The sequence below is a fragment of the Ananas comosus genome, linkage group 10 (genome assembly GCF_001540865.1).
Source record: "Ananas comosus cultivar F153 linkage group 10, ASM154086v1, whole genome shotgun sequence".
Classification (NCBI taxonomy): domain Eukaryota; kingdom Viridiplantae; phylum Streptophyta; class Magnoliopsida; order Poales; family Bromeliaceae; genus Ananas; species Ananas comosus.
This window is the reverse complement of record NC_033630.1, coordinates 11,617,644-11,630,186: the sequence shown is the minus strand read 5'-3', so window position 1 is coordinate 11,630,186 and position 12,543 is coordinate 11,617,644. Positions and strand designations below refer to the sequence as shown.

General features: G+C 41.6%; 2 protein-coding genes across 2 annotated transcripts in view; both read right to left on the bottom strand.

Moving 5' to 3' along the window:
- Positions 1–3,651, bottom strand: part of LOC109716238 (rust resistance kinase Lr10-like) — a 6,100-nt gene extending 2,449 nt beyond the window's left edge. The window contains exons 1-4 of the mRNA XM_020241566.1: positions 3,449–3,651; positions 2,808–2,908; positions 1,723–1,814; positions 688–841 (exon numbers count right to left, since the gene is read on the bottom strand). Of these exons, the coding sequence (XP_020097155.1) occupies positions 688–841; positions 1,723–1,814; positions 2,808–2,908; positions 3,449–3,651 (550 nt within the window). The remainder of the gene's footprint in view (positions 1–687; positions 842–1,722; positions 1,815–2,807; positions 2,909–3,448) is intronic.
- LOC109716099 (cysteine-rich receptor-like protein kinase 15) lies at positions 4,280–8,434 on the bottom strand. Its single transcript, XM_020241415.1, has 3 exons — positions 7,305–8,434; positions 6,068–6,234; positions 4,280–5,979 (listed from the first exon to the last, which is right to left on the bottom strand). Exons 1-3 carry the CDS (start codon positions 8,072–8,074, stop codon positions 4,859–4,861), a joined length of 2,058 nt encoding a protein of 685 aa, XP_020097004.1. The 5' UTR covers positions 8,075–8,434; the 3' UTR covers positions 4,280–4,858.

Below are 12,543 nucleotides of genomic sequence, written 5' to 3'. Positions count from 1 at the left end.
TGGAAGCTCTATCATCGAAAACAACTCGATAGTAAAACGCTCCGTTTACTATCGAGAGTATTCTAGCTCAACTCATATATATATATATATATATATATATATATATAATATGAAAAGAGAAAAGAATTGGGGAGAGAGAGAAAAATCTGACTCTTTCTCTCTTACTCTCTCTCTCTCTCTTTCTTCCTCTCTCTTTCTTACTCTCTCTCTCTTTCTCTCTCTTTCTTACTCTCTCTCTCTCTCTCTCTCTTTCTTTCTGTCTTTCTCTCTCCTTCTCTCCTCCCTCTTCCTTTTAGTCTCTTTCTGTCTCTCTCTTTCTCTCTCTTTCTCATCACTTCCAGAGCAAACCCACCCCTCCAAGCTCTATAAATAGTGAGGGGGAAGTAGTGCGAGGGGAGAGGACGGACACCCAGTGCAAATACACTCCCAGTTGCATTGCTTTTTTTTTTTTTTTTTTAAAAAAAAAAAAAAAAAAGGGGAAGAAGAAGAAGAAGAGAAGAGCAACAGTTTATTTGACTTAATGAATGAAGCATGTAGCTAAGAAGAGAAGAGCAAAAAATAATAATAATAATAATAATAACATATAGTTAGTAGAGGGGAGCCGCCGCCGCCGCATCCATCACGTCGGCCGTAGCCGCCGATGCTGCCACGTGCCCCGCCGACGCCGTGCGAGCCGCGCCCCCCTGCCATCATCGACCGAGCCGCTGAGTCCACTGCTACCGTCGCCGCTCAAGCCGCCAACGCCACCTGAACCGTTGTTGCCGTTGTGTCCATCGTTGACGCCGGCCACCATCGTCAAGGGCAAGGATCGAACCCACAACCGAACCCATAACATTCTTGCCTGGGAGCAAGAAAGAACAAAAAACAAGAAAAGGGGGTGGATTACCTTCTTTCCTTTGCTTATTTTAAAATGTACACATAACTTTTATTTTAATAATATTTTGTGTTAAATAAAAAAAAAAGAATAATGAAACTTATTTACAACTAAAAAAAAGGAGACCATTAAATACACACAGCATTTTTTTTTAATCNGTTACGAATCCGAAGAGCAGCATTAGCAGAAAGAAAAGGAAGTTAGACTTGTCTTACGTCGTCGTCCGTCGTTTCTTCTTCTGTTCCTCTAACTACTCAAATCGTTCTCGACGGGTGGGAGTTGTACGCCACCGCTTCCGCCCGGACTGTAAGTTAAGGGGAAAACCGCTCTTAGTTCGGGAGACAAGACGCCACGGGCGCCTTACCTTGAGAGCACAAGGCCGTTGTGGTGTTAGGATTGTGAGGGTTTAGTACCGAGGATGTTACAATGACGTTAGCTGATGGCGGAACGACGCTAGTGGCAGTTCGAGGGACTGAGCAACCGCGGCACGGGCGAAACCTTGGCTTCTAGGTAATTGGACTGCTGAGAGTATATGTTCGGAATACTCTAACACTTACAGTAGAATCATTCGACGAGTTCTTTGGAGAAGGGTGTTTTATGTTGCAATGGTTGGAGGACGGAGTCTTCACCTGTACTAGTCAAACAAATGCACAAACTTCGCGTTCTTATGTACCTGTGTTAGGGAAGTATGACGTACCACTGACAAAAGCCAAGACTCTTATACTTGACGAGTCCTGATGCTCCCTTACATGTATTCATGTAGACTTGAACCTTCTTTAACAATTGCTAGAGCAGCACGCTGCACTCTAGTGGGAGTCGACCAGACAAGGACTCTAATGACTACATACGTTTCTGACACTTCGTCGTCCCTTCTGAACAATAAAATCATAGTCATCCTTGTGTCGAAAGACGTCCGTAGTGCCATTACGAGGCTGAAAGACTGAGAATTAAGAATGTCTTATTAATACATTTAAGCAGACTAGTGATCTCTTTTTGTCTGTAGACGTGAATGTGTTGGAAAGGCTTGAACAGAAAAGGAGAGAGTTGCAATTCAATCTGAATGATAAGATAAAGTCATGTCATGTGGCCTCTAAATCTGCAGAGATTTAGTAGACAAGTCAATAGCTGGCTCTCTATCATATAGAATAGTTGAATGAAGACTTGACTAGTTGTGGCTTCTTGCTTGGATTTTTGTCAGTCTTTTCACTCCAGTTGACTTCAACAGGCAGATGCCCAATTCCACTCATGTTTGCATCAAATTAATGTTGTCCAAGAAAATAGGGCAAAGAAATGGAATTTTCTAATTTTTTCACCTTTCTTTTCAGTTTAAATTTTGTTATACAACTTTGCTCTTCTGGACAGAAGATGTCTGGAAATTTTTGCACTTTTTGGAGTTCAGATTAGACACTATTCAATTCTGGCTGCTTGACTTCATGTGGATGCTGATTCCTTCATAATTGTCAGATAGTCTATACATACACATACATCTATAATACATGGATGTTGTTGCAAGCCGTGTCTGATGGGTATTGGATGCGGGACACACAGCGGATGCGTGAATGCCGTGTCCGAATAAACTAAGTAATAAGAAAAAGAAAGACGCGGAGAGGACTTGCGTGTGACATGACAACCAAGCCCTCTCCAGAGGAGTGTGAATTCTATAAAGGGACTATTTAGGATGTAACAGTACACATCATGTACCAAAACTATATTTAGTGATTAACATTTTAAAATTAAAATTTCTTTTGAATGTGAACTTAAAAATTGTAATTTGAGATTAAAAAGATCCTTTATCCTATTTCGAGAAAGGAATGAGTCATCATTGTTTTTGCTGAAAGTTTGAACAAAGTTCGAACAATATTTTCTTAGTGTAAAACCCGTAGTCAATTTCATTTTGGCATGAATGATTATGTTAGTTAGTGAACTTGCTCACAGTAGTCGACTCTCAACAAAAAGAAGATCAGATTAACACCGTGATCTTCGACATTATTAAGCAAGATGAGTACTTCAACTTGGTTAGCCAAGTTGAAAAATCTGATACACGTAAAAACATTTAAGTACACTCTTTATAGAAATAGTAGCTGACATATTACCAAGTAAATTTCCATCTGATTGTTTGTCACTCTTGCTCGGAAATGTTAGGGAGTTGAGAAGAAGAATCAAAGCTTGACTGTCTTANAAGTTGAAAAATCTGATACACGTAAAAACATTTAAGTACACTCTTTTATAGAAATAGTAGCTGACATATTACCAAGTAAATTTCCATCTGATTGTTTGTCACTCTTGCTCGGAAATGTTAGGGAGTTGAGAAGAAGAATCAAAGCTTGACTGTCTTACAGAAATTGGCTCTTCTGATGAGAAGAACGACTTCAGTGGCATTTCAAGGCTATTGACGTCTGCTTCGAGCATCTCCACAACTTCACTCATGGCGGAACGATCTGACGGGATCAGCTAACTACACCACGAGCCAATGATGCACAGCTTTCTCTCCATCTCCGTGATTTCGGAAGAGCAGTTGATTTCAGGCATTTCTGGTTGAGTTAGCCGATCATATATCCGCGAAGGGTAATAAACCTGGCATGAATTCTCTGCCGGCAATCTACATTCCTCCGACCTCTCGCCATCTCCATCAGCAGCATCCCGAAGCAATAGACATCGGACTTGTAAGATATTATGCCGAAGTTCCTCGAAATCAATTCTAGAGCTATGTATTCTGTAGTCCTTTTGGCCGCATTGATTGAGATGCGGCTATAGTCCTTTGGATACAACTTTACCATGAGAACTAAAATTTTTGGAGTGAAATTAAGGTCTAGGAGGAGGTTGAGATCTTTCCCAAATGAGCCAGCAAAGCTATTTGGGATAACATGAATTTCTGCATATCAAGTTTGTTTGCTCTAAATATAAACATACAGAAAAAGTACCACATTATATTGATTTGGAAGCAAGCTTTTTACTTAATAGATGCAAGTTGAGGGTTGATGAGTTAATAAATTGAGTTTTTCTTTCACTACTGTGTCAGGCCTGTGCTACTCAGCCTCAACAGATACAGTATGTATGTCCATATATGGAGTGCACAGTTTCCTTCATTACACCTGTCGGAACACACAGGAAACAGAGCTGCTTTCTTATCTGGGATAAGAAATTGAGGAGTTTTATCATAAAGATCTTTGTAAAAGGATTTACAAGGATTCATCTACAACATCAGAAGGAAGTATATTAGCACCAGATTTCATCAGTTGGTTTGGAGAATGAACAAGCAGAGTCTCCTTGTGCTATATTTTTCATGTACTTTCGAGTTCTGACTTATATTACAAATATAAGATTACCCTGCAATCCATAAAGCATTGTAATGCTAACAGTCGACAATAACATGCTATCAAATGCATGATAATCTGCAATTGAAAATTACAAATTACTATACCAAACATAAATTGCTTTATAAGTTGGTCACTAAATACATCAAAGTTTCGAGATATGGTCTTACATTTGCTAATGTTTTCATCGTGCATGCATTAGTTTTGGTGGTTGAGATAATCCAGCTTGCTTGTTGCATCAGTGCTCGTGAAGTCGGATCTATAGGCATTTTGTTGACCGGAGGAGGTGGAGATAGTCCTCTTCAAATAATACCTCTTCTGTTCAAAACACTACGACTCTCGAAGAAATTGTAATGTATGCAGAATTCATTTCTTATACTTTTGAGACCACATTTACCGTAATTATATATGATTTGATTAGGAAGATACAACACTCTTTGTGCTCGCAACTATTTGGCCATTCTATTAATATTGTTAAGATCCAGAGGAGCATCTATTTGTGATCACATTTTGATGTTCATCAGATCTCAAAGCACTCTCTCATGGATCCCATGTGGATCTGATGGCCAAAAAATTTCAAGCGCCATGTGCTTGCCGCTTTTAGGAACCTTTCCTAGCTCTTATCTATCTATTTTTATTGCTGCTGAATAAATTTCTGTTCAAGTTTTCATCACTCATCTTCTGAGATGGCAGGGAGCTCTGAGGAAGAACCCAAGCAACTTACGCTAATGTCAGGGATCGGCTCTTCTGAAGAGAAGAAAGGCTTCGGCGGCATTTCAAGGGTTTCAACATCTGCTTCTAGCATTTCTATAACTTTGCTCATGGCAGGGCGAGCCGAGGGTCTTACCTGAATACACCACAATCCAACAATGCACAACTTTCGCTCTCCCTCCGAAATATCAAAAGTGATGCATATTTCACTTACTTCAGGTTGGGTTAATCGATCGTATATCCATGATGGATAATAGGCCTGGCTTGAATTCTCCGCTCGAGGGTCAGCATTCCTCCTTCCTCCCGCCATCTCCATCAGTAGCATTCCGAAGCTGTAGACGTCAGACTTGTGAGATATAACACCGAAGCTCCTCGAAATCAATTCAGGTGCAATGTATCCTATTGTTCCTCTAGTAGTACTCATCGACACGAGGCTGGTGTCCTTTGGGTACAATTTTGCCAGTCCGAAATCCGCAACCTTCGGAGTGAAGTTACGGTCTAAGAGGATATTCTGTGGCTTGATGTCGAAGTGCAAAATTCTCTTATCGCATCCCTGGTGCAAGTAGTTGATGCCACGGGCGATTCCCAAAGCTATATCATTGAGTTTGTCCCACGTGAATGTTCGCCGACCAGCGACTACATTGGCAGAGAAGATATGCTTGTCGAGCGATCCGTTAGGCATGTACTCATAGACGAGGGCTCTCTTCGATCCCTCGGAGCAGAACCCGATGAGCTTTATCACATTGACGTGGTGGATCCTACCGATGGTAGAGACCTCGTTGATGAACTCTTCCCCATTGCATCTAGAATTGCTTAACAACATCTTCACTGCCACAAGAACGCCGCCGGGGAGAACGCCTTTGGATACGAAACCGTATCCTCCTTGGCCGAGCTTTTCTCTGAAGTGGCCCGTGATCGCAATGAGGTCGGTATAAGCGTACCTTGTCGGCGCAAGCGCCCTCTGGCTTCGAAGGAACTTCTCGACGGCGTCCACTGATTTCTTTGCTCTCCACAACTTGTGCGCCAAGAAGAGGAATATTGCCAATGGCGCCATAACAAATCTGCCGAGAATTAAGTGAACTGCAGTATGCAGATTTCATGGATGAGAATTAGAGTATAACAACAAAGTGCAGTCTCATGAGGCTAAAGATGGGATAGTGTTATTTACCTATCAAAATTCGTATAGTATGTTGTAATGCCCCTAAGAGAACTAGAATCCATTGTGAAGGGCGTTTGTATATGTGTTCTATACATATTATAACAGTCAATTCACTGTAAACAGAGAAGATTCTCTGAAAGAGAAACCCAAATCCGTACATATTTTTCCATAAGCTCCTGCATAACAGGGGGAAAACATTAGGCACATTGTTGAGAGTTGAGAAGTTATTAACAGACCACTTTTTCTGCCCAGAATGCGTTTCCTCGCAAAGTGAAATCTCATGAACCAAACATTTACATAAAATTAAATTTTAAACTTTTTAATTTATTTTAGAAATTAGGAAGAAATGCTACTAAATAGCTGATTAATAGGCAAAAATTTTAACAAAATTTGTGAAAATTTTTAAAAAATTAGAAAAGAAAATTTAGAGGAAGAATTAAAGGAAAATAAATGCAAAAAAGAAAAAGAAAAGTGAGAAAGAATAAAGAGGATAGAACCTTTTTTTGTAAGAAAAACTTCGCCGATGTACAAAACGACATGAAGAAGATGAAGATACCATGATTTTCGTCAAAATATATTTGAAACATCAAGTTTTATATCATCATCACTCATCTTTTCAAACCACTCCTAGTATCATCAAAATGCATGTCTACTTTAAATCAACTTCCAAGATTTTGGAAACTTTTCTCATGCAAATATATTCAAAAAAGCCCTGACTCATACTCCTAAGTCCGACTACTATACTCTTATGAGTATAGGCCACTTTGTACTCATTAAAGTTTTCGGCCATTAGATCTATCTCTTTAACCATTTTCACTCGTCGGATCATATTATTCAACCAACTACCCACTCAATCCTAGAGTCTATTACCATTTTAATTGGGGACCACTGTCATTCTAACCAGACATCCTTTCATCCAACAGTCGAAAGCTTATGAGTATAAAGAACTTTATACTCATAAGAGTATAGTAGCCCTAGCTCATATTCCTAATTTTTAGGAATTTATTTCTTATACACAAATTCTAAAAGTAAAAAAAAAAACTCTAAAGAAAATTAATAAAATAATAATTCAAAAGTTAGAATCTAAACAAAATAAACTAAAAAATGACTCAACCTACGAATATGGTTCCTTCTACATCTCTCTCTCTCTCTCTCTCTCTCTCTCTCTCTCTAAATCTGAATGCGTCTGAATGTCTATGTATGAGACAATTTGGGGGAGGAACATAAATGCTAGCTCTCAACTTACTTTGCAGTGTCTTTTACGCAATCAACAAAGACGTAAATTTCCCGATGTCTTGTTTCAACAGGAATAGAAAATCCGTGCTTCAGGAGCTGGAAGACATCTGTTGTGGGATGCTGCAGCGCCACAATGTTTCCGTAATCAAACGTAATCGGAGTGATAGCTAAGAAGCTACAGAAACGCTCCGTATCCTCGAGTCGAAGCGCGCCCTTTGAAAGCATAACATACACAAATGCACCGGTCTTGCTCAAACAAGGAACAGGGTTATATGTGCTCTTTACTATCATCCTCCTACAGCTCACGAAGGTCGCCCACGTAAACTCGATATCTTTGAATCCCATGCTCTCGATGTTGGTGCGGGAAAGAGACTGCAAGGGAAGACTGCAGCTGCCGTTAGCCAAGTTGGCATCGACAACTGTGAAATCGTAATATGGGTGATAATAGGAATACGGGTTTCTCGAGATCTCGGTAACGTAGTACGTCCTAGGTTGGTGGATGTCCCAGATAGTCTTGTGACCATCAACGCAGGCAAGCTGATATCGAGGATCGCTGTATTCGGGGGGGTCGTCCTTCGAGCGGAACGGATAACCGATGTCTTGCAGAGGTCCACAAGAGAAACGCCGACGTCTCGGGTGCATCTTTCCTGCAGAAGCTAATCTGCTAACATCGAATAGCAGAAGGCATGTGATGAGTAGTAGAGCTCGGGAGGCAGATATTTGTATGGTACTGCTCATGAAAACAGCATGTGCTGAACCCTTCTTCTTCACCATTGGCATAATTAGCTTAGCTTCTTCAGAATTGAATCATATAGATGCATGTAAAAATATTCATGCCAAAATTAAAATGGTTCTTAGCCATTTGTAGAGGTGTACATGGGAGCTCCTTGGAAGTTTATCGACCTACGTAACTCTTTCTTTTACTTTTCAAAAATTTTGATGACCACTCAATAAGCTCTACTCAGTCTCCCTGCTTGACTTGTGTAGAGAAGAAAAGTTTTTAAGCTGATTGCTATGTGATTGAAGCTCCAAGACCTGGACTCTTTATAAAAAAATTAAAATCTAATTTAACATGTATGATCAATAAAATCTAAAAGGCATATTTATAAAGACAATAACTTTGGAAATCCTATTTCTTAGATGTTGAATCGTTCCGAGGACCAACGCGGTATTAAATTAAGGGACTGCATATATATTATCCCATCGTGAAGTTCGAGAAGGAACAGAGCTCGATGCGATGCTCAGTACGGGGGCAGCCTGAGACAGAGAGGCGTTCGAAGCATTTCACAAATTTGGGAGTGGGTCTCAGAGGGTACGGTCGGGCCTCCTGTCCCTCCAACTTGGTAACTTGGTCTCCTAAACCTGTTAAAGGTGGGCTCCATTTAGGCGAATCATTTAATGGTTGTCAGGGAGTGGGACCCAAGAAAATGGTTGGGCTTGTGGCTGCGGGTCCCAAGGAGGTGATGGGTAACGTGTTGGAGTCTTGGACCAGGTAGAGAGGCATAAGGAAAGCCCATTTATTTCTTTGAGTGGTGCGGGTCCCAATGAGATAATTAATTTAGTAGGTGTGGGCCCCAATGAGTTGATGGAAAATGGTCAAACATTGGATTCTTCTAGTACCTCTATTATCCAGCCCTTTTGTTCTCGTGAGACATGCGAAGGAGAACATGAGGCCAGCTATGCAGTTACGCCGACCTTCTCGCACGTGTCATGGGTGAACATGGGGGGTAGTTGGTGGGCTTGGCATCTGATGGTTGGCCCACATAGACGAAGCCTGATGGTGGTGAGCGCATATTGGAGGAGTGGGCCGGAGCCTTTGGTCAATTTCGACGTGTTACGGGTTCAGGCTACCGGCACCTGGTGTGCAGAGAAGGCTTTTAGTCTAGATGAGGGTGGGAGGAAAGAGAATACTGGGCTCGAGCAAATCGAGGACTTTAACTTCGGCGCACCGAACTTGATCGAAAGCTATGAACACACTGGGGGGTGTCATACAGGAGGGGTTGAGCTATTGGGAAGGGAACAGAGGAGGAGTAACAGGACTCAGGAGCTTCTGATGTCACGTTGGGGGACGGTGCGTTCGGTGGAGATTTCGACCCCAACCAGGGCTAGCGAACGCCTGGCAAACGAAAACAAGGTTCTAGTCTTACACAAAGCGATGAATAGAAAAGCAAGATTGAGAGAGGGTGAGATTCGATCTAAAACTGAACGCTTCAAGAAGAAGATCATTCGCAAAAGCCGTCAATGCGGAGTGATACTGGTGAGGACGAGGCGAAAAATTTTGCGGATTTCATGGCCAACAGTGTTAGGTTGTGAGGGTGATGGGATGTAGGCACTTTTGGTCAGTTTTGGGGGTTTGGGGCCTTTAGTTTCATGATGTTTAGTATTTGTTGTTGGAACGTTAGAGGGCTTAATGACCCATCTAAACGTAACGCCGTTAGAGCAATGATTTCTAACTTTAGAAATGCAGTGGTTTGTTTGCAAGAATCAAAAGTCAACCACGTCTCGTGCTCTTTCCTATGTAGCTTTGCTAGCTCTTACTTAGATAAACGTGTTTTTTTAGAAGCCAATGGCGCGTCCGGGGATTTGATCACGTGTTGGAGTTCTCGAGCTTTTGCTTGTTCAGAAGTGATAGTGAGAAGATTCTCTATTGCCGTTCATCTCGCCCATTTTAAGAGTGGGGCGAATTTCTTCATTACGAACGTTTACGGTCCGGCAACCTGGGAAGGAAAAGACGACTTCTTCTTAGAACTGATGCAACTGCAAGAGTGCTGTAAGGGTAAATGGGTTATCTGTGGTGACTTCAATAGCACTAGGAGTCAAGAGGAGTGGAGAGGAAAGTGTTGGAGTTACAGAGCAATGACTATGTTTAACGATCTCATCAATGCATTAGCTCTTATTGACTTACCGATGAATAAGCAATCCTACACGTGGTCTAACATGCAAAGAACCCCGACATTAGCTAGACTCGACAGATTCTTAGTGTCGACTGATTGGGATCAAGAATTCCCTCTGACGGAGGTAGTTGCATTACCTAGAATCACTTCGGACCATTGTCCAATTCTTTTATCTACCGAGCGAAAATGTTGGAGCAGAAGGAATAACTTCCGCTTTGAGAAAGCATGGCTGAACCATGAGGATTTCATCTCTAAATTACCTGACTGGTGGAAGGAAGTCCCACAGAAAAAGTCGGCCGTTCCTACTTTCACGGCAAAATTAAGACACTGCCATAGGAGGATTAAAGTGTTGTGCATGATTGAGTTTTACAGTATTAGAGAAGAAAAGAAAAGATTGATGGCGGAAATCCAAGAGATCGATAAAAGAGAGGAGCAACAGGACATATCGCAGGATTTAATGGAGAAGAGAGTGTTGCTAAAACATAAACTGGGGAGAGTGTTAAACGACGAGAAAACATTGTGGAGTACTCGGGCCGAGCAACAGTGGCTGCGGGAGGGTGACGGAAACACTAAATTTTTTCATTCAATTGCTAATGGTAGAAGACGTACTAATTGGATTGATTCGATCGAAGATCATGGAGTAACTTATCGCTCAGAAGAGAGCAAAAAGAGCTATTTTTACCATGAATTTAAGGAGCTCTTCACTCCGAAAGTGACAGCCCTGCCCTCCTTTGGGGAGTGGAGTGGGCTATTCAAAGCTCAACATATAACTCCCTCCAGCCTTCAGCGACTAACCGAACCTTTCAGCTTGGACGAAATTAAACGTGCGACTTTTCAACTTGGGTGCGACAAGGCGCCAGGACCAGATGGATTTCCAATGAGCTTTTACCAAACCTTTTGGGACACCTTAAAGGAAGATATTTGGAACATATTTCGAGACTTGCATGAGGGGAAGTTGTCCACTAGCCCCATTGACTACACATTCATCTGCCTGGTACCCAAGAAAGAAGGTGCTAGATGGCCAACGACTTTCGACCCATAAGCCTTTTGAATAGAATTCAAAAAATTTTATCTAAGGTTTTGGCTAACCGCTTGGCTTTGGTCTTGAAAGATTTAATCTTCCCATCCCAATCTACATTCTTAAAGGGGAGGAATATCACAGATGCATACGCCGCAGCCTGCGAGCTAATTGGATGGGGATGCAAGACAGAGGTAGAGGGAGTTGGGGTAAAGGTGGACTTTGGAAAAGCCTATGATAGAATCAACTGGTCTTTCTTTTTTAGTATTTTAGAATGGTGGGGTTTCGATGAAAAATGGTGTGGTTGGACCAAACTCTGTGTGTGTTTTGCCAAGGTAGCTATTCTGGTTAATGGCGAGGTGACTAATTGGATTAAGACAAAAAGGGCAGTTAGATAGGATGATCCTCTATCGCCTTATGTCTTCTTACTAGTAGCAGAATGTCTAGCTCGAATGACGGTTGAGGCAATTAATAATAACCTGCTCAAAGGCCTTGGACCCTTGGATGCGGGCAAGACCTCCCTTATCCAATTTGCAAACGACACACTTTTCTTCTGCGAGGCAAAGAAAAGATATATGAGAAATCTCAAGTTCATATGGCACCTCTTTGAATGGGCATCCGGACTGAAGATCAATAGAGAGAAGTCGAAATTATTTTATACCGGCCGGAAAGTGGGAAAAGCATCCAGACTTGCTAATTTACTGACGGTGTCTGTTGGAAACCTCCCGACAAAATACCTAGGTCTACCTCTCTCTAACAGACCCCTGGTTAAAGAGGATTGGAGAAGGATTATCCAAAAAGTTCAAAGAAAAATAGAAGAATGGCAAGCTAAACTCTTATCTAGAGGAGGTAGACTTATACTGGTGAATGCTGTTTTATCCAACCTTCCCCTCTACTTTCTCTCAGTATTTAAGGCACCTAAGTGGGTGATCAAACGCTTAGAGTCACTTCGACTGAATTTCTTTTGGAACGGTGGATTTTATCCCTCTGGAAGGGGATGCCTGATAGCTTGGAAGAACATTTGTAGATGTAAGAAAGGAGGATTCAGTATCTTGGATTTAGCCATGATGAACCAAGCCCTTCTAACCAAATGGTGGTGGAAATTCCATACAGAGCCAGAGCTATTATGGAACAAGATTATTAAAGCTCTTTACTACCGCAGAAGGAGACCATTATATGAGGGAAGATCGTTTAGACCTTTCTCACATTGGTGGAAGGGTGTTTTAAGTCTTAACACTAGCTTCAAATGGGGAGTGTCTTATAGATTGGGGGATGAGCGGGTAGTTGATTTTTGGGCGCACAGATGGTATGGGGAAGCTGCTCTACAATCCCTTTTT

What these genes read in the sequence shown, in the direction of transcription:
- LOC109716099 (XM_020241415.1), bottom strand. Translation starts at nt 8,074, where the DNA reads ATGCCAATGGTGAAGAAGAAGGGTTCAGCACATGCTGTTTTCATGAGC. An exon ending in TGCGTAAAAGACACTGCAAA is followed by an intron (nt 6,235 to 7,304) that starts GTAAGTTGAGAG and finishes CCTGTTATGCAG; the next exon opens with GAGCTTATGGAAAAATATGT. An exon ending in TACTATACGAATTTTGATAG is followed by an intron (nt 5,980 to 6,067) that starts GTAAATAACACT and finishes TGCATACTGCAG; the next exon opens with TTCACTTAATTCTCGGCAGA.